We start from the raw sequence: 21,380 nt of genomic DNA, 5'->3' as shown, positions 1-21,380 counted from the left end.
AGCAGCAATGGATGGAGTTTCTGCAAGAAATGAGGAAGGTTCAGGATAAAAAATACCTAAAAAGACAAAATATTCCATAGACCCTTAGAACATAGAAACAGGTCCATTCGGTCCTTCTAGTCTGTGCCAAACAATTTTTTTTGCCTCGTCCATTGATCTGCACCTAGTCCATAGCCACCCATACCTCTTCCATCCATGTACCTGTCCAAATTCTTCTTTAATGTTAGAATTGAGCTCACATTCACCACCTCAGCTGGCAGTTTGTTCCATACTCCGACTATGCTCTGTGTGAAGAAGTTTCCCCTCATGTTCCCCTTAAACTTTTCTACTTTCACGCTTAACCCAGGTCATCTGGTTTGTATCTCACCTACCCTCAGTGGAAAAAAGCCTATCAACATTTACTGTCTATCCCCCTCATAATTTTAAATACCTCTATCAAATCTCCCTCATTCTTCTATGCTCCAGGGAAAAAAAGTCCTAACCTGTTTAACTTTTCCCTGTAATGCAGTTCCTGAAGTCCAGCCGAAATCCTAGTAAAACGTCTCTACACTCTTTCTATCTTATTTATATCTTTCTTGTAGTTAGGTGACCAAAACTGCACACAATACTCTAACTGATCCCTGAGGCACACCACTAGTCACAGGCCTCCAGTTTGAGGAACAATTATCAACCACTCTCTGGCTTCTTCCATCCAGCCATTGTCGAATTCAGTTCACTACTTCATCATAATACCTACCATCTGAACCTTCCTGACTAACCTCTCATGTGCGACCTTATTCAAGACTTTACTAAAGTCCATGTAAACAACGTCCACAGCCTTTCCTTCAACTTTCTTGGTAACCTCTTCGATTCGTTAAACACAACCTACTGTGCACAAAACCATGTTGATTATCCCTAATCAGTTTCAGGCTATTCAAATAATTGTTTATCCAATCTCATGAACACCTTCTAATAATTTACAGACTACTGACTTCAGGCTCATCGGTATATAATATCCAGGGTTACTTTTGTAGCCTTTTTTAAACAACAGAACAATGTGAGTTATCTTCCAATCTTCCGACACCACACCCATTGCTAAGGACATTTTAAATAGTTCTGCCAGTGACACTGCAATTTCTACACTAGCCTCCTCAAGGTCCGAGAGAATATTTCATCGGGGTCTGGGGATTTATCCACCCTTATTTGCTTTATGGCACAAAGCACATCCTCTTTTTTAATCTGTATTGTTTTCCTTACTTCCTACAAACCTGTGCCCATTTCCTGAGTGGATACTGATAAAAAAAACATTTAAGATCTCCCCCATCTCTTCTGGCTCCATATAAAGCCAACCATTCTGATCTACAAGGGAACCAAATTTTATCCTTTACTATCAGTTTGCTCTTGTAGAAACCCTGAGAATTTTCATTCACATTGTCTGCCAAAGTAACGTCTTCTCTTCGCCTTCCACATTTATTTCTTGAGGTTTTTCTTGCATTTTTTCAATACTCCTCAAGTACCTCATTTGCTCCATGTTGCCTATACCTCCTATACATCTCTCTCTTCTTCCGAACTAGATTCCCAATATTCCTTGAAAACCAAGCTTCCCTATGCCTGCTAACCTTGCCTTTAATCCTGACAGGAACATGCAAACTCAAATTGAAAAATGCCAAAAGTGTGGCTGACAAGGAAAGTTAAGGCCAACTTAAAAGCAAAAGATAGGGCATACAAGTAAACAAAAATTAGTGGGAAGATAGAAGATTGGAAAGCTTTTAAAAACTTGAAGGTAACAGAAAAGCTCAGAAGGAGGGAAAAGATTAAGTTTGAAAGTAGTCTAGCAAATGATATCAGGCAATACAAAAAGCTTCTTCAAGAATATAAAGAGTAAAAGATAGGTGAGAGTAGATATAGGACCACTAGATAAATGACACTGGAGAAATAATAATGGCAGACAAGGGAATGGCAGAGGAACTAAATGAGTATTTTGCATTAGTCTTCACTATGGAAAACATTAGCAGTGTGCCGGATGTCCAGGATTAACAGGATAGAGAATGAGTGAAGTTACTGATTTAAGGGAGAAGGTGCTCAGGAAGCAGAATCGTCTAACGGTAGAAACGCCTCCTGGACCAGATGGATTGTACTCTCAGGTTCAGAAAGAAATAGTGGTAGAGATTGTGATGGCATTAGAAATTATCTTTCAAGAATCAATATATTCTGGAGTACTGGAAAACAGTAAATGTCACCCCACAATTCAAGAAGTGGGGGGGGGGGGGTCAGCAGAAAGGAAATTATAGACTGGTTAGCCTGCCGTCAGATGTTAGGAAGGTTTTGGAGTCTATTGTCAAGGATGAGGTTACAGAGTACTTGGAGGCACATGACAAAATAGGGCAAAGTCAGTTTGATTTCCTTCAGGGAAAATCTTGCTTGACAAACCTGTTAGATTTCGTTGAAGAAGTGACAAGGAAGCTAGATAGGGGAGATACAGTACATGTTGTTCATTTGGATTTTCAGAAGGCCTTTCACAAGGCCTTGCACATGAGGCTATTTAACAAGGTATTACAGGAAACATAGCAGCATAGGAAGAGCATTGGCTGATTGGGAGGAAGCAGGGAGTTGGAATATAGGCATCATTCTGCCAGTGGTATTTCACAGTAGTCAGTGTTGAGGCTGCTTCTTTTTACCCTGTGTATCAATAATTCAGATTGTGGAATGAATGGCTTTGTGGCCAAGTTTGCAGATGATACAAAGGTAGTTTGAAGATCAGGTTGTGTTGAGGAAACAGGGAGGCTAAAGAACACTTAGATAGATACGGTGAAAGGGCAGAGAAGTGGCAAAAGAAATCTAATATCAGAAACACTGTAGGAGAAATAAAAATAAATGAGCAGGCTATTTTTTTTAAATAGAAAGAGATTTGAAAATTGCCAGATGCAAAGGGATCTGGGAGTCCTCTTACAGGATAGCCTGAAGGTAAACTTGCAGGTTGAGTCAGTGGTGAAGAAGGGAAATGCAATGCTGGCATTCACTTCAAGAGGAATGTTTAAGTAGGAATATGATGATGAGGCTTTATAAGGCACTGGTGACACCTCACTTGGAGTATTGTGAGCAGTTTTTGGGCTCCTCATTTGAGAAAGATGTGCTACGGTTGGAGAGGGTTCAAAGGAGGGTAACAAGGATGATTCCAGGAATAAAAGGGTTGTCCTACAAGGAGTACTTGACAGCTCTTGGTCTGTACTCATTGGAATTTAGCAGATTGAGGGGGGAATCCAAATGAAACATGTTGAATGTTGAAAGGAGTTGACAAGTTATTTCCCACGGTGGGGGGGGGGGGAAGAGTTTAGGACTAAAGGGTACAACACCAGGATTGAAGGATGTCCACTTAGAAAAGAGATGCGGAAGAATTTATTCAGCCGGAGGGAAGTAAATCTGTTGCCACCAGCAGTTATGGAGGCCATGTCATTAGGTGTATTTAAGAAAGAGATTGATAGGTTATTGATTAACCAGGACATCAGAGGTTATGGGGAGAAGGCTGGGCAGTGGGGCTGAGTGGGAAATAATCAGCTCATGATTAAATAGTGGGGCAGACTCGATAGCCTATTTCTGTTCCAATTTTTATGGCCTTAGGTCAAATTATTCATTGGGAATGACTGGATAAGCATTGATTTCATGCTGGTAACTCAATCAAATGTTTAATTTAATCTGAGAGCCAGCTGATTAATCAACAAGTCAAAAAAAAAACTGAAGGAACTTCAAAATCGAGGCAGCAGCAGATATCAGTGCCCAGTGATCATTTCTGTTCAAGGACAATCTTCTTTTGTTCAGTCAGAATTATTAACTCCTGTTACCTCTGCCTATTTGCATTTGGCTAAATTGAATTTCAAGTCAGGAACATCATTCACCTGATCATTCGCGCCACGAAATTCCAAAGATGATATACTCTGGGTTTTTTTGCAATTGGCACTTTTTTAGCTTGTAGTGCATTGAACAGAAGTCAATTAAGGGATACAATATTCAGCAACCAACCTAAATGGTCATCAATTATGGAAATTTAATAATGTTCCGTTAAAGAAATAAAATATGCTTAAATATTAATTGTACAAATTTTTAGATAAACATTATGGTGAAGGATCATGTGAAAACTAGACATGCATATTGTCACCTTACCCATCAGTTTGAGTTCTTGTTTCAAGAACTTTAAACCTTTGACGCCCAACAGCTTTCACTTTCACTGTTTCAATACCATATTCTTGTTCCTCTCTGTATTCATAAATTTCAGCTGTTGTTCCAAACTCTGGAGTGTTATTAGAATGTTCACTAGGAAAGAGCAATGGACATTAAGAGTCAACATTATGCACTATTAGTATACAGAAAAACATTTACATATAGATTAAAATTCAATTTAGACAGACTAAAAGTATCTCCAAAAAAATGCATCAATTGCTCAAGCTATCATTTACAGTACTGGTCAACTCTTTGGCTTGGCTTCGCGGACGAAGATTTATGGAGGGGTATGTCCACGTCTGCTGCAGGCTCGTTGGTGACTGACAAGTCTGATGCAGGACAGGCAGGCATGGTTGCAAGGGAAAATTGGTTGGTTGGGTGTTGGGTTTTTCCTCCTTTGTCTTTTGTCAGTGAGGTGGGCTCTGCGGTCTTCTTCAAAGGAGGTTGCTGCCCGCCGAACTGTGAGGTGCCAAGATGCACGGTTTGAGGCGATATCAGCCCACTGGCGGTGGTCAATGTGGCAGGCACCAAGAGATTTCTTTAGACAGTCCTTGTACCTCTTCTTTGGTGCACCTCTGTCTCGGTGGCCAGTGGAGAGCTCGCCATATAACACGATCTTGGGAAGGCGATGGTCCTCCATTCTGGAGACGTGACCTACCCAACGCAGTTGGATCTTCAGCAGCGTGGATTCGATGCTGTCGGACTCTGCCATCTTGAGTACTTTGATGTTGGTGATGAAGTCGCTCCAATGAATGTTGAGGATGGAGTGGAGACAATGCTGGTGGAAGCGTTCTAGGAACCGTAAGTGATGCCGGTAGAGAACCCATGATTCGGAGCCGAACAAGAGTGTGGGTATGACAACGGCTCTGTATACGCTAATCTTTGTGAGGTTTTTCAGTTGGTTGTTTTTCCAGACTCTTTTGTGTAGTCTTCCAAAGGCGCTATTTGCCTTGGCGAGTCTGTTGTCTATCTTGTTGTCGATCCTTGCATCCGATGAAATGGTGCAGCCGAGATAGGTAAACTGGTTGACCGTTTTGAGTTTTGTGTGCCTGATGGAGATGTGGGGGGGCTGGTAGTCATGGTGGGGAGCTGGCTGATGGAGGACCTCAGTTTTCTTCAGGCTGACTTCCAGGCCAAACATTTTGGCAGTTTCCGCAAAACAGGATATCAAGCGCTGAAGAGCTGGCTCTGAATGGGCAACTAAAGCGCCATCGTCTGCAAAGAGTAGTTCACGGACAAGTTTCTCTTGTGTCTTGGTGTGAGCTTGCAGGCGCCTCAGATTGAAGAGACTGCCATCCGTGCGGTACTTAAACTAAAAGTAACTGATCAATTACTGAAATATATCCAAGGTTAGTATAGATGGTGTACAAATGGGCTCCAACAGTGAGAAATTTGGTGAAAATGATATAACTGTATCAAATGCCTTGGGTGCAGAGGAATGTTGATATTGGGACAGTTAGGGATTTGGTTGTGAATAATGTAGATTTCAAAAGGTAAAGTAAGTTTTGTAATGAAGTATTTTTGTTGTTACCCATCCTTATTATATTCTTACACTAAATTCTTGATAGCAAATAAACTACAAAGAACTTTCATTAAAGATTTCATGCAACATAAAACAAGACATTGAAACTGAGGTAAAACATACAACTCAAACACATTTTTGGCAGAACCCATAAAAAATAAAATTTTATAAAGTGACAGTAAACTAGAAATCTTTTAAAATTGCAAGTTGGCATTTTTCTCCTGACAGTTGGAAAAATCAAGCACATCTCTCTTCGGGAAATAACTTCTGTTCTAATATATTAGATCTGGAATTTCTACCTCCATGTTGGAGGAATCCTTATACTCAACAATCCCATTTAGTTTCTCATGGGTACAGACAAGTGATAGTTTTTTTTTGTACCATGTTCAAAAGGAACGTAGCTTCCAAAATTGCAGGCAAATTATTTTGTGCAATTTAATTATAGTTCTGCGAGCATCAACATCATCAACAAATTGGAAGGCTGCAAGATTAACTCCAGAAAATCCAGAAGTAATGAAGTACTACATAACTGTTGCCAAATGGGAAGTTAGATCAGGTGTACACTGAAGATCACTCAGCACTATTTCAAAGATTAGCAGGGCAGTTGTAATAAATCCTGTCTGATTTAGTACAATCATGATTACCAGATTATCTGACCATTATCATGTCGATGTTGCAGAATTTTGTTGTACACAAATTGGTTGCCATATTTCCTTTATTGACTGTATCAATTCAAAAGTAGTCTCTTGAGGGCAAGGCACTTTGAAATGCCCTGAAGTCGTAAAGAGCAATATAGAAACATAGCTTCTTCCTTTCTTGTGAAGCAAGTACTTTTTAAGTTACTCTTATTCTACTATTGTTTTGTCTGAATTTGATGACTTTCCAATTCAGTCCCAAACCAGTACTTTCACCAACATCTGACATTACATCAATAAGTTTGTGGATGATACAAAGGTTGGAGAAGATACAGTATGGATAGTGCTGTTGTAGGTTATAAAAGGATATAGACAGGATGCAGAGCTAGGCAGAAAAGTGGCAGATTGGAGTTCAATCTGGAGAAGTGTGAGGTGATGCATTTTGGAAGATCAAACCTGAAGTCTGAGTATAGGATTAATGGTCAGATACTTAACAATGTGGAAGAAAAGAGGACCTTGGGGTCCAAATTCATACATCTCTCAAGGTTGCCGTGCAGGTTGATAGGATAGTGAAGACAACCTATGGGATGCTGGGCTTCATTAGTCAGGGGATTGAATTCAAGAGTCGAAAGCTCATGTTGCAACTCTATAAATCTCTCATGAGACCACACTTAGAATATTGTGTTGAATTGTTATCTCATTATAGGAAGATATGGAGATGATGTAGAGGAGATTAGCCAGGATGTTGCCTGAATTGAAAAATATGTCTTAAGAGGCAAGGTAAGCAAAGCTGGGACTTTTCTCTTTGGAGTGTAGAAGGATGAGAGGAGACTCAATACAGGTCTGCGAGATTCTGAGGGGCAGAGAAAAGTTGGATCGCCAGCACCTCTTTCCCAGAGCAGGAATAGCAAACACCAGAAGACATCACTACAACATGAAGGAAGGAAAGTTTAGGGGAGACATCAGGAGTTTTTTTATTTTTTACATAGAGAGTTATGGGTGCCTGGATTGCCTTCCTAGTGATGGTGGTGGAGGCTTAAATAATAGGGGCATTTAAGAGACTTTTAGGCACATGGATGAAAGAAAAATAAAGGATTATGAGGTAGGGTTTCATTTTTTTTTAAGGTAGGAATATAGAGGCTGGTACAATATTGAGGGCTGAAAGACCTGTACTGTGCTGTAGCTCTCTATGTACATTAAACCTGAGACTTAGGAGCTTGTCTCTGTGATTACAAAATTCCCTGGCACCACATGGTGGAAAACTGAATGTTGCTTTCATTTCCTATGTACCTCTTTCAATCAACACTCCAGGATTTTGCAGTGTGCCTACAAAACTGTCACTGCATTTCAAAACTATGAGTTTCACATGAATTATTTTGGAAAATTTCACACTGATGTGACTTTATAACAATACTGTGCATCTATTTGAAAAATAATCAGACAAACACAAATTTCATTTGAGAAAATCAATTAATTTGATAAACTTTTACAGATCTTATAAAAATATAAAATTCTAGCCAATTATTAAATTTTAAAATGACCACAATGACAAATATCTTGTGGTGGGAGGTTGTAGAAAACATACAAAATCAAAAATGAATCAACTTTCAAGCAAATAGTGTCTATTTCTATCTCCACCAAACAAATAAGAACTGATCAACCTTTAAACCTTGTTTCACATGGAAGCAATTAACCTGTATGCCAGGATGCCGAATGTCCTGTCTTTCTGAATTAGGTTTCGCATCATTGATACTTCCTGAGGACGAAAGAGCTGCAATGGTAATGTTTGCCCAGGAATAAGAATAACTGCAACGTGAGGGAGCACTGGGAGGGTTGGACGACTCTCTTCATCATGCACAGTACGGCCATGAAACTCCTCCATGTCTATCCCCAAGTACTAAAGAAAAGAAAATTGAGATATTAATTTTGAAGTTAAATTCTTACATGATGCTGCTTTTTCAATGTACAGATCATTAAATTGAATGCAAAGGATTATCCAACATTAATTATAATTAGTCAAATGATGATACACCACCAAAACCCAAGATTTTTCCCACCCGTTGGAGGATTCCTACTTTAACTAGTGATCCTTGAATATGATTAACATCAATGGTATTTTTCCCCACATACTCATCGCTTAATACAGAGGAACAACAAAAGCTTTGTGAACTATTTTCCTTTTCAACTGATGTTGTGGAAGCAAAATGTAATAACACCATCACATTCAAGAATAGATCATATTTGGCTTGGGTGCCGAATCTGCACCACATCTTGTTGGAATGTTCGAGTTCCATTGCAATGAACTTTAAAGGAATGAATGACTGAATCAGAGTGTAATGCTTTGCTTTAATATTATAAATAAAAATTATTGAGTTTATGCACAAATGCGGTATTAGTCAATTTAAACATATTTTCAGACTTTAAATAACTTGTAAAGTTATTTGAAAAATTGTTCTAATCAAATCTAATGGTTTGTTCTTTTATGTTTTTGAGAGTGAAAGATGCTTGGAAGCAAATTAGGTTTTGTTTTAAAGTTTTGGGGATTTTGAAAGGCTTTGAACCCCAGTGTTTTGAAGTATGAAAACATTTTGAAAATGGTGATTCAAGGCCAAACAAAATTCTAATTAGCTCCTTTTTGCTGAATACAGAAAGAAAATTATCCACATCATGTAATATTCATAGGAGCCCTGACAAAGTAGATATCATGTTGATGTTACAAAAAGCAATGGTGTCAATAAAAAAGTCACAGTACAAAATAAAAGGTCAGTTATTCAGGTGAGATGGAAGATAATTCTTCACACACAAGAAAGTGATTCATTGGAACCTACAATTGAAGAGAACTAAAAAAAAAGAAACGTGCATGCTCAATTTCTGGAAAATATGTGAGTGCAGAAAATGGCATGATGGTAAAAGATCAACTATAATCTTATTGAATAGCAGAGCAGAGATGAAGAATCAAATAGTCAACTTCTGTTCCTATTACTTCTCTTATGTTCTGTGTTCAATCGAGAAAGAGTACAATACCCTGGATGCCTGTTTTAAATACACAATATTAGCTAATGTCTCCTTCTTTGCTAAATAATTCAACTTTTATTAGAGGAAATATTATAGTAAATAAAACATTTACCCAATTTAGAACAGAGAACACAGAACATTACAGCACAGTGCAGGTCCTTCGGCTCTCGATGTGCTGAACTGTATACTCCTTCCAAAAAAAAATACTAAACCCTTCCTACATCATAATCTTCTATTTATCTTTCTTCCATGTGCCTGTCTTGGAGTCTCTTAAATGCCTCTAATATTTCAGCCTCCACCACCATTCCTGGCAAGGCATTCCAGGCATCACAACTCTGTGGGAAAAAAAATTACCCCTGATGTCTCCCCTAAACTTTTCTCCCTTCACTTTGTAGTGATGTCCCCTGGGAAAAAGATGCTGCCTGTCCACTTCATCTGGGCCTCACAGAATCTTGTCGGCCTGTATTGAGTCTCCTCTCATCCTTCTTCACTCCAAAGAGAAAAGTTCCAGCTCTGCTAACTTTTCCACAGCAAAATCCTCGTAAATCTCCACTGTACCCTCTCCATACCTTCCACCAGAACTGAACACAATACTCTAGTTTGGTCTCACCAGAGATTTGTGGAGTTGCTTGAACTCTTGAACTCAATCACCCTATAGCATCCTATAGGCCTTCTTAACTATCCTATCAACCTGCGCAGCACCCTTGAGGGATGTATGGATTTAGACCCCAAGGTCCCTCAGTTCATCCACACTGTTAAGTATCTGTCCATTAACCCTGAACTCAACCTTCTGGTTTGACCTTCCAAAATGCATCACCTCACACTTAACCGGATTGAAATCTGTTTGCCACTTTTCTGCCCAACTGTGTATCCAGTCTTTTCTTCTTTGTCGATCCTTGCATCAGATGAATGGTGCAGCCGAGGTAGGTAAACTGGTTGACCGTTTTGAGTTCTATATACTTTGTAACCTACGACAAAATCCAGCACAATCCACAACTCCTCCAACTTTCGTATCATCCGCAAACTTACTGACCCATCTGTCCGCCTCTTCATCTAGGTCATTTATAAATATCACAAAGATCAGGGATCCCAGAATATCCCTGCGGAACTCCACTCGTCACTGACCTCCAGAAAGAATACTTTCTGTCCACTACCACTCTCTGCTTTCTACATGCAAACCAATTTTTAATCCACACTTTTATACATACAGAATGTGCAGTTGGTAAACTTGGATCAAAATTGATGATGCTGGGTTTTTCAGCTTCTTCACTGTCATGGTCTTCAACTTCCATCTCAGCAAACTCGTCGTCATCATCTTATGAAGAAAAAAAATATTTTGACAACAATACACAAGTGCAATATGACTTTTTAAGAGCTAAGAATATGTTGGCTTCAATGAAGCTAAGGTGAGCAATTTTCAGCTATTTTACATAGTATTCGATGAAGAGAGCAGGCCAAAAAAACAATTATTCCCACTTTAAAAAAAATTTTCAGCAGAAGCAGATTCCAGCCACTTAAACCCGTGCTGTCCAATTGTACACAAATTAACTTTCAACCATGTACATTTTGAAAGGCATGAGGAAACCAGTGCATCTGGGGGAAAACCCACACAGACACAGGGAGACCAGGCGAACTCCTTACAGATAGCACTGGATTCGAATGCGGGTCACAGGCACTGAAATAACATTGTGCTGTTAAGCTAACTGTGAAGATAATTCACTGTTTCTTGGTGGAATTCATACCATGAAATTATGGGTTATAATTTATCAACTGTACTATAACAACCTGGCATTGTATCTGTTAATTTATCTTATTTTTTAACTTCCTGGGTCCTGTCTTGTTCTCTCTTCAATGATAACAACCAAATTCTCCAGATGAACCAGCATATTCAAAGAACATTGACAACATATATCATTCACCAATAGACATGTAAAAACAAAACCAAAATCACCAGTCAGAAGCATTATCTTGTCCTTGACCAGCTAAAACCAAAGACCATAAATAAATTGTTCCAAACCATCACACACACAAACAAAGGTATCTTAATCTGAACATTCTGCTCACAAGCACCTCGTAATCAAGATTTGAAAAGGCTTCATAAAATATGTATAAATGTGTGAAAATGTAACAACGTGCAAGGATTAATATGTCGTCTTCGTGTTCATTTTAGTTGTCAGTTACTTGATACCACTGTAATTGTGCCCGTTGGCTAGCCCACTCTTTTAACACATTTCCTAACATGATGGGTCATTAATTTTGCACATGATACAAAGATTTTAGGAGTTGTTGGGAATGTTGAAGGTTGTTGTAGGTTAATGGATTGTTTAAGTGAGATGGCAATTTCACAGATTGCTCAACAATAGTACCCTCCCAATATTAAACTTTAATTTTCAATAATTTTATTGGTTGTGATCAAAAGGGTTCTCCAAAGTATTGCTCAAGGCTATTTTTTCATTTTTATTCTTTTGCACATTGACTTGAAGCCATCAATCAGCACGTCTAATAAAACGTAAGAAGCATTTAAAATGTCTCTGGAGACAATGGTTGCAGAAAATATCAAGATAAAAAAATGAAACAAAAAATATTCAGAACGGGCTCTGGAAAGTTTCATGCACAGAGTTTTCAATACAAAATATCAACCTTCAGGCTTTGAAATAAAGAAACACTTCAGCAAACATTCAGAAAGGGAGAAAGTAAAATGACATGAAGTAACTCTTTTTCTCCTTCTGATACAGCTCGAACTACTAAGGTCCTTCAGCAGATTGTGTGCTGTTCCTTCTGGCATAAAGACAAGGAATGCATATGATATGTCAGAGGGAAACAAAGAAAGAAAAACATTCAAATTTCAATTATAGGGGTTAAAGAAAATAGCAAAATACACCTTGTTTTCTTCCATACTTTGATTTGCATCATCAAGATTGGTAAGCATGAGACATAATACTTGATAAGCTCAATAAGACTTTTCTGAGAGACACAAGAGACTGCAGATGCTGGAATTTGAAGCAAAACTGATCTGGTGAAGAAATTCAGCAAATCGAATAGATTCAATGGAAGATACAAAAAGATCAATATTTCAGCCCAGAATCCTTCATCAAGACATTTTTTCCTGTTTCTGCAAAGATTGAAAGGAAATTAGAAGCACAAAACATAATGTAAGCAATTCATTTCACAGATTGTTCTAGTTTTCAGTCCTAGTGAAAGGATCAAGTCAGTGCTTCACAAGTTTATAGCACTCCATTACTTTAAGACATGGAAACACCAATAACCCTGAGCATAAAGCCCTCCAAAAGATAATGAACACAGCCCAGGACATTACAGGCAAAACCCTCCCCATTATTGCATACATCTACAGAGAATGTGGCCATAGGAGGGCAGCAGCAATCATCAAAGTCCCACATCACCCAGCACACGCTCTGTTCTCACTGCTGCCATCAGGAAAGAGATATAGGTGCCACAAGACTCGCACCATCAGCTGCTACCCCTCAGAATCCTCAACAATAAACTCAATCAGAGACTCATTTAAGGAGTCTTACTTGTGTGCTTTAACGATATTAAAAAATTTTCTATCTGTATTGCAGTTTGTTTATATAAATTATCTGATAAGTTCTTTTGATTGTTTACATGTTTACCCCATGTACAGTTTATTTTTTTTCTGCCACACCCGTAGGAAAATAGGAATCTCAGGGTTGTATATGGGTCATGTATGCACTCTGACAATAAATATGCAAATCTAAATATTTTAGGCTCCACATTGTCAAGTTTTAATAATTGAATAATCTTTCTTTGTTGGTGCGATTGTGAATTTATCTATTAGCCAGGACACTGAGGATAAATTGTTTTTTTTTAAATCTGCAACTGTGAGGACACTTCTGATGCTATATTCAGAAAGATGCATGTATGGCATTTTAGACTCTCCAAGACAAAATAGTGTCTGTCCAGATTTTCGTCCCTAGAATAGATTTTAAACACATTCTTCTAAACGGAGAATGGGAATTCTAATACTCACACAACGTGTGTGTGTGTGTGTGTGTGTGTGTGTGTGTGTGTGTAGGGCCTATATCTATTGATTATATTAACCACGTTGATGGATGGATCTGGTAGTCGTCCCAAATCACCACGGGTCTTGGAAACAAACAAGCATCACTGACTCAATGGACTCAAGATCACATGGCAACGGTGGATTTAACCTGCACTTGGATAGGGTCCACAGTGAACAGGAAACGTTGTCCAAGGAAGTCCACCGCGACCTGACACAATCAGCAAGAGGGGAAAGGAAATTGAAACCTGCTCTGAGGCTCCCGGGAACCTTGAGGAAGGGAACGAATGGTAAGAGTTTCTGATCTATCGCGGCATTCAGTGAACCCCGTCCCACCCTCCCCCTCTCCCTGGCTCAGCGAGACCGACGTCCGCCGAGTCCTGTCGGACTCTGGCTTTAACTTACTCTTAATTTAGTCTATGTGTAGTCTGAGTCCAGCGCGTTCTTTGAATGAAGTGATAGGAGAAGGTATTCGGTTCAACAGTCACTTTATTACACAGCACAAGAATAAAACTTAACAGAGCTCTGGGTCACTCATTAGTTCATAGGTCACTTGCACAATGAGCTACTCCCCGAGACTGACCCCTATTGTCCAGTTGGTTCAGTTTATATAGGTCAACCTTATCATACAGAACAAAAGTTGTCTTCCTTTGCTAGATCTTTTTGCATAAGGGTTATCACAAGTCATCTCCTGTTTTGCAGATATCTGGGGTGTAGCACTCCCATGTTAATCCTCCTGGCCAGACTATCCCGTTGTGTTGATCAGAAATTACTTCATCCCCAGATATCTCTAATCACCATTCTGTTCTTGTCCTGCCAATTTCTGCTGTTCTCTTTAACACCTCCTCCTGCCTTAATCTTCCTCCTAGACTTGTTTTCCATTCCCTTTGTTTCTTACAGGCCATTCTTTGTTCTGATCTGGCCTGTGTCTCCTGTGCTACTCACCACCTCCTTTAGTTTGAGCATTCCTCCTAAATTGTTTTATGCATTTCCTCTCCCTGTATTTTGGAGAGACAATTTTGCTCAGCCAACTTTGCTCCCTGCTGTGATTGCCACTTAATCACATTCCTTTTTCCCTGAACCATGCAGTAAATATACACTTATTAATTAATCATTTATTTCATACTGTTTTAACCCCTAGATTCCAACAGTCCACATGCACCACCCGCGCCCCAGACCGCACTCCCAGCAACATGACCATTACCTGACTCAGGGATCAACCGGTTGTCCAACTGATCACCTCCTCCCTCTTCTTCCTCCGCCATCTTGTTTGTTTATCGCCGTGCATTCTGGGCGAATTGCGCATTCCCAGCTGACGCGCACACGCGCAGAGAGGAGGAGAAGTGGCGGACGCGGGGGAGGTGACTGACGGCTGCGGTTACCAGGTCGTCTGCCCATCGTGCCCGGGGCTGCTCACAGTGGACGCAAGTACGAACATCATTGCAGTTATTGTTTGTGTGATCTTCCCGGAATGAAATGTGATTCCCAGATAAAATGCAGCTCCATTATCTTGGTTCCTGCCAATATCTCACTTGCTGCTTTAATTTCAATCAGACTTGGGAACTTCAATCACTGGGAATCGGTTATTCCGGCCAAACGTCGTGTTATGTTGAAAGCCTTTCAAGATTTTACAGCCACTCAATGGTAATATTGAAATGTACAGCATCGGTAATTAGAACCATAGAACGCCACAGTGCAGAAATAAACAGTCCATTCAGCCCTTCTACTCTGTGCCGACCACTATTTCTCAAGTCCCACTGACCTGCTCCCACTATAATAAAATACTTCATTAAAACATTTTTTAACTGAATGTTTTTCCCCAATTGTTTTTATACAGATAAATGAGAGGTTACTTGTGAGATCACTTAACAATTGTGAGGTCCCAACATTTCAGGTATGTATGAGTTTTGTAGCAGCTGCTTCCTCTGGAGAGGTTATGCTCAAAGAGTGACACACTATGGGAGTGAATTCAACACTGCTTTATTGTGCTGGCAACTCGACTAATAAAGGGCTCAGAAGTCCATCTCTAACCGGTGGCATTACGATCCGCTTCCTGGGATTGGTTGTTTAGTACTATCTGGGGAGCGACGAATCAGTAAGCCCCTCTCATCCCTGGGTGTGGCTGTTTCCCTCGCTCCACCCGATTGGCAGCCGCTGGCCAGCCCATCAGAGTGGGGCACTGCAGCCGCTGGCCAGCCCATCAGAGTGGGGCACTGCAGCCGCTGGCCAGCCCATCAGAGTGGGGCACTGCAGCCGCTGGCCAGCCCATCAGAGTGGGGCACTGCAGCCGCTGGCCAGCCCATCAGAGTGGGGCACTGCAGCCGCTGGCCAGCCCATCAGAGTGGGGCACTGCAGCCGCTGGCCAGCCCATCAGAGTGGGGCACTGCAGCCGCTGGCCAGCCCATCAGAGTGGGGCACTGCAGCCGCTGGCCAGCCCATCAGAGTGGGGCACTGCAGCCGCTGGCCAGCCCATCAGAGTGGGGCACTGCAGCCGCTGGCCAGCCCATCAGAGTGGGGCACTGCAGCCGCTGGCCAGCCCATCAGAGTGGGGCACTGCAGCCGCTGGCCAGCCCATCAGAGTGGGGCACTGCAGCCGCTGGCCAGCCCATCAGAGTGGGGCACTGCAGCCGCTGGCCAGCCCATCAGAGTGGGGCACTGCAGCCGCTGGCCAGCCCATCAGAGTGGGGCACTGCAGCCGCTGGCCAGCCCATCAGAGTGGGGCACTGCAGCCGCTGGCCAGCCCATCAGAGTGGGGCACTGCAGCCGCTGGCCAGCCCATCAGAGTGGGGCACTGCAGCCGCTGGCCAGCCCATCAGAGTGGGGCACTGCAGCCGCTGGCCAGCCCATCAGAGTGGGGCACTGCAGCCGCTGGCCAGCCCATCAGAGTGGGGCACTGCAGCCGCTGGCCAGCCCATCAGAGTGGGGCACTGCAGCCGCTGGCCAGCCCATCAGAGTGGGGCACTGCAGCCGCTGGCCAGCCCATCAGAGTGGGGCACTGCAGCCGCTGGCCAGCCCATCAGAGTGGGGCACTGCAGCCGCTGGCCAGCCCATCAGAGTGGGGCACTGCAGCCGCTGGCCAGCCCATCAGAGTGGGGCACTGCAGCCGCTGGCCAGCCCATCAGAGTGGGGCACTGCAGCCGCTGGCCAGCCCATCAGAGTGGGGCACTGCAGCCGCTGGCCAGCCCATCAGAGTGGGGCACTGCAGCCGCTGGCCAGCCCATCAGAGTGGGGCACTGCAGCCGCTGGCCAGCCCATCAGAGTGGGGCACTGCAGCCGCTGGCCAGCCCATCAGAGTGGGGCACTGCAGCCGCTGGCCAGCCCATCAGAGTGGGGCACTGCAGCCGCTGGCCAGCCCATCAGAGTGGGGCACTGCAGCCGCTGGCCAGCCCATCAGAGTGGGGCACTGCAGCCGCTGGCCAGCCCATCAGAGTGGGGCACTGCAGCCGCTGGCCAGCCCATCAGAGTGGGGCACTGCAGCCGCTGGCCAGCCCATCAGAGTGGGGCACTGCAGCCGCTGGCCAGCCCATCAGAGTGGGGCACTGCAGCCGCTGGCCAGCCCATCAGAGTGGGGCACTGCAGCCGCTGGCCAGCCCATCAGAGTGGGGCACTGCAGCCGCTGGCCAGCCCATCAGAGTGGGGCACTGCAGCCGCTGGCCAGCCCATCAGAGTGGGGCACTGCAGCTGCTGGCCAGCCCATCAGAGTGGGGCACTGCAGCCGCTGGCCAGCCCATCAGAGTGGGGCACTGCAGCCGCTGGCCAGCCCATCAGAGTGGGGCACTGCAGCTGTGTGCCGACTTCGAAATGCGTAGTCCATCTCGGCTGGCAATGTAGGCCATAAGCTCCCAGTGTCGGGTCGCCACTTCTGATGTGGTTTTTTGATGTCCAAAAATGAGTCAGGAAATGCGGAGAATTCTTCAGAAAAGTTTAAGCCTTTATTTTCAGATTCGGATCTCAGATTTAATACCTGAGTATATACATGACATCACATGCAACCCTGAAATTCCTTTTTCCTTCGGGCACGACTGAATTGCCACTAATTGGTAGTGCAAAAAATAAACTGTACTTAGTACAAAAAATGTAAACAAAGAACTGTAAACAATGTAGAGAGAACAAAAAGAAAATCTATAAAGTGGTTAAGAAAGAGTCCTTAAATGAGTCTCTGATTGACTTCAAGTACACAGTTCCATGAAAGTGGTGTAAGTATATATAGTGGTAAAGAAGACATTTGACATGCTTGCCTTTATCAGTCAGGGTATTGGGTACAAGAGAAGTAACAGTTGTATGAGTTGCCAGTGAGACCACACTTGAAATGTGGTGCACAGTTGGGTTACTCAGCTGCAGAAAAGAGGTCATTCAGCTAGAAAGAGTGGAGAATATATTTATGAGAGTCTTACCAGGTCTGGTCAGCTTGATTTATCACAAGAATGTGTTACGGGAACACACGTAAAAAAAGTTACATTCGTATTGTGTGTTCAGTTAGGCGCCATCTTGATCAGAATAAAGAGTTCTTTTTGTTTCTCTCATGTGAGGCGATTCTTTAAGAGAAATTGACAACAGAATTGGCAACGAGGATCAAACAAAACAAAATTCTACACTTCAGATGACAGTCTAAACCTGAAAAAAGTCCTAGCCAGATTAGAACAAGCTAAAGTTCATATGTGTCAAGACATGTATGTACTTATGGTACACTCAGTAACGTATTTGTGATTTACAATTGACCGTGAAGGTGTCAGGATGGATGCCGGTGGCACTTAAGCCATTCGCAGTGCACCCTGGCCATCGAATCGAGCTGACTTGTAATCGTTATTAGGTTTGGCTAACCACTATCAAAAGCACATCTCTAGCATGTCAACTCTTTGCAACCTGCTCAACCAATTGTTGAAAAAAGACCAGAAAGGAATGCTGAAACCAACAAACCTTGTAATCACTTTAAGAAACTACTGATCTCAAGGGATAATGTTCTCATTCACTGCAACTCTGATAAGGAAGTTGATGCTTCACCTGTTGGTTTATGTGTGGTATTGTCACAAGTCACTGAAAAAGGAAAACAACCAGTTGCATATGCTTTCTGCACCTTAACGGCCTGTAAACAAAACTATGCACAACTAGACAAGGAAGGATTGGCTATAATATTTTGGTCTCAAGTAATTGCACCAATACCTATATGATAGGAGTTCACCTTAGTGACCAATAATAAACCACTGAGTTTGATCTTAATCCCCAAAAAAGGCATTCCTGTGTTAGCAGCGACAAGAATTCAAAGATGGGCAATGGAGATCGTGGCGTATGATTATGATCTAAAGGATCTTCCTGCAGACAAGAACAGCCAAGCTGATGCATTATCGCATTTACCTCTGCCTGCAACAGAATAGACTGAAGGGAATATTAATTGGACTGCAGAAGCCACAGCTATCAACCAGGAACAACTGCATGACTTACCCATTGCAGGTAAGGCTATCAGCAAAGAGGTAAGAAAAGAAGCTACATTGTTGAAGATTCGGCATTTCACCTTGAATGGGTGGCTCGAAGCCGATAACATTATTCCCAAATTAAAAGCTTTTTATACACAGCAAAACAAAATATTGATTGGTTGTGGAGGACAAGAACTATCATTTCCAAGAAATGGTATGAGGCTTTGCTAAAGGAACTCCACACCAATCATCCAGGAAGGGTCCGGATGAAGGCACTGGCACGCATGCATGTCTGGAGGCCATCGATTGACATAAACATTGAACAGATGGTTCAGAGATGCCGCATCTGCCAAGAAATCCAACTTAAAGCACCCAAAGCAGAAGTTAACCCATGGAAATTGTCATTACAACCATGGCTCTGAATTCATATTGATTTTGTTGGTCCATTTGTGGGATAAAAATTTCTGATTACTGTTTTGTTAAAGCACACTCCAAATGGCCTATTGTGTGGTGAATACCGTCAATGACAACAGTAAAGGCAATTGAGAGTCTACGAGGTGTGCAGGTTATGAATTACCCAGAGAACTGGTTTTAGTCAATAAACCTTGTAGTGTGATTGATCTTGCTTGGAGACTTGTGAGGAGTACAAACACACTGTTATTAGCCGGTATCTACAGTCGTCTTCAGGTAAATCGGAGGTAAGGCAAGAAAACAGGGTTTATATTGGGACCAATGGGGGTGGAGTCAAGAGGAAGGGTCAGCCGTCTAATCTATACATAGACAGAGAATTCCAGTTCACTGCAGACCTCAAATTTTATCAGATGCTTTCAAGCAGTTCCTGTGTGTCACGTTTGTGGCCCGAAATGTGAAGTTAATAAAACATTAAACACTAGTTTTATCAAGTAAACTTCTTAGTGTCTTTATTCTCCCGTTTTCCTTTGTTCTCCTGCTTGTGTTCTTATCTCTCTCTCATACCACGTGACTTCCGGTACATCTCATACATATTCATTATCATGACATCCCTCCTTTAATCAGAAATAAACTTTACCTTCACTTACCAATATCCCTCGGAAACATACAAACATCGTAACTAATGGTAATACAATAACTCAACTACATAAAATCTACTTCCTACTGCACTCATACATGCACTTTATGATATAAGATTAAATACTGTCCCAAAGTTCTTATTAAAACTATGGCACAAAGTCTTCGTATTGTTTGGGCGCTTTCCGGTTTCGTTTCGGCCTGCCTGCGATATTGTCGTCGCTTCTCGGTTGTTCACTCTCGGCGTCGGAAATACTGCTCGCCACGGCTTCGGGTGTTTCTGGCGCTCTAGTCACTTCATCAGTAGTGCTGGTAACTGCCTCTGGAACATCATCAGGTCTCTCAGTTTCAGCATCTCATATTGGCCTTTCAACCTCTTCGCTCGATATATTTCTCGACTGGTACCTTTTTACATCTGAGACATTTCTCTTATACAGGACTCCAGTCAGAGACTTGACTGTCACCATACTGCCACTTCTGGATACGACAGTATAGGGTTGATGGTAATAAGGTGTGTCTAGCTTACCACCAGTTTCATGCCTCACTAGAACATTATCTCCTGGCATGATGTCTGAATACTTGGCTCCACGTTTCGAATCTGTGTACAGCTTTGCTGCACCTTTCTTTTCAGCATCGTGGTCCCTCATCTCCTGGTCGTCTCGGATTTCCTTTATTTCTGGCATTTTTGTGCGGATTTTTCTCCCAAAAAATGCTTCTGCAGGACGTTTTCCAGTGGTTGCATGAGGCGTTGCTCGATAGACAGCCACATAAGATAGCAATGCTTCTCGCCAATTTTGTCCTTCTGCGTGTGCAATTCTCAATCGTTTTTCAATGGACTGATTTTGTCTCTCTACTTCTCCGTTGGCTTGCGGCCATTTCGGAGTTACTTTATGATGGTGGATACCTGTGGTCCTCATGTATTCCGCAAATGTCTCTGAAATGAATTGTGGACCATTGTCAGAGTATAATGTAACAGGTAATCCATATCTTGCGAATATATCTGCTAATGTTTGTATTGTTTTTTCAGTGGTTGTGGACTTCAACACCACGTACTCATAGTATCTGCTGTAGTAATCTATCACTACCATAATTGATTCACCCGTCGGTAAAGGTTCAAGAAAATCAACAGCTACGTCAATCCATGGTCCTGTCGGGAGTTGCGTACTCCGGATCGGTTCTGGCGGATTACTCTTACTTGTGATTTGACAACCATGACAAGTTTTAACAAATTTCTCCTTAATTTTGGTGAGATTGAGTACAAGGTTAATGTTGGTGCATCATTCAGCCAAGTTTTCAAACTCCCTTCTGTACGCTGACTCATCCCCTTTCTTTATAAAGCCCACTACCGTGGTATCATCGGCAAATTTGTAGATGGTATTATTGTTGCACCAAGCTACTGTGTTGTTGGTGTAAAATGAATAGAGCTGGGTAACTAGTGGTTTCTATACAATAAACATTATGTACATGTTATAACTATATGTTTAAAAAAAAAACAAAAGAGAGGAAGTGTTTACAAATGA

The 21,380-nt window shown here is 42.1% G+C and overlaps 1 protein-coding gene and 1 long non-coding RNA gene across 10 annotated transcripts in view; one reads left to right on the top strand and one right to left on the bottom strand.

Moving 5' to 3' along the window:
* The window catches only part of crbn (cereblon), a 46,389-nt gene extending 31,205 nt beyond the window's left edge, over nucleotides 1–15,184 (bottom strand). For 3 of the 7 annotated variants that reach the window (XM_069936956.1, XM_069936957.1, XM_069936955.1), the window contains exons 1-4: nucleotides 14,607–15,184; nucleotides 10,575–10,681; nucleotides 8,046–8,248; nucleotides 4,138–4,287 (exon numbers count right to left, since the gene is read on the bottom strand). In XM_069936956.1, the coding sequence (XP_069793057.1) occupies nucleotides 4,138–4,287; nucleotides 8,046–8,248; nucleotides 10,575–10,681; nucleotides 14,607–14,667 (521 nt within the window). In that variant the 5' untranslated portion in view covers nucleotides 14,668–15,184. Of the gene's footprint in view, nucleotides 1–4,137; nucleotides 4,288–8,045; nucleotides 8,249–10,574; nucleotides 10,682–12,247; nucleotides 12,479–14,606 lie in introns of all 7 variants that reach the window. The other 4 variants (XM_069936952.1, XM_069936953.1, XM_069936951.1 and 1 more) reach the window with 2 other exon arrangements.
* Nucleotides 14,619–21,380, top strand: part of LOC138763200 (uncharacterized) — a 166,547-nt gene continuing 159,785 nt past the window's right edge. For all 3 annotated transcript variants that reach the window (XR_011357386.1, XR_011357388.1, XR_011357387.1), the window contains exons 1-2: nucleotides 14,619–15,046; nucleotides 15,240–15,296. This is a non-coding gene — a long non-coding RNA (uncharacterized lncRNA). The remainder of the gene's footprint in view (nucleotides 15,047–15,239; nucleotides 15,297–21,380) is intronic.

The sequence above is a fragment of the Narcine bancroftii genome, chromosome 5 (genome assembly GCF_036971445.1).
Source record: "Narcine bancroftii isolate sNarBan1 chromosome 5, sNarBan1.hap1, whole genome shotgun sequence".
Classification (NCBI taxonomy): domain Eukaryota; kingdom Metazoa; phylum Chordata; class Chondrichthyes; order Torpediniformes; family Narcinidae; genus Narcine; species Narcine bancroftii.
The sequence above is the reverse complement of the archived record's forward strand: the minus strand, read 5'-3'. Positions and strand labels throughout refer to the sequence as shown.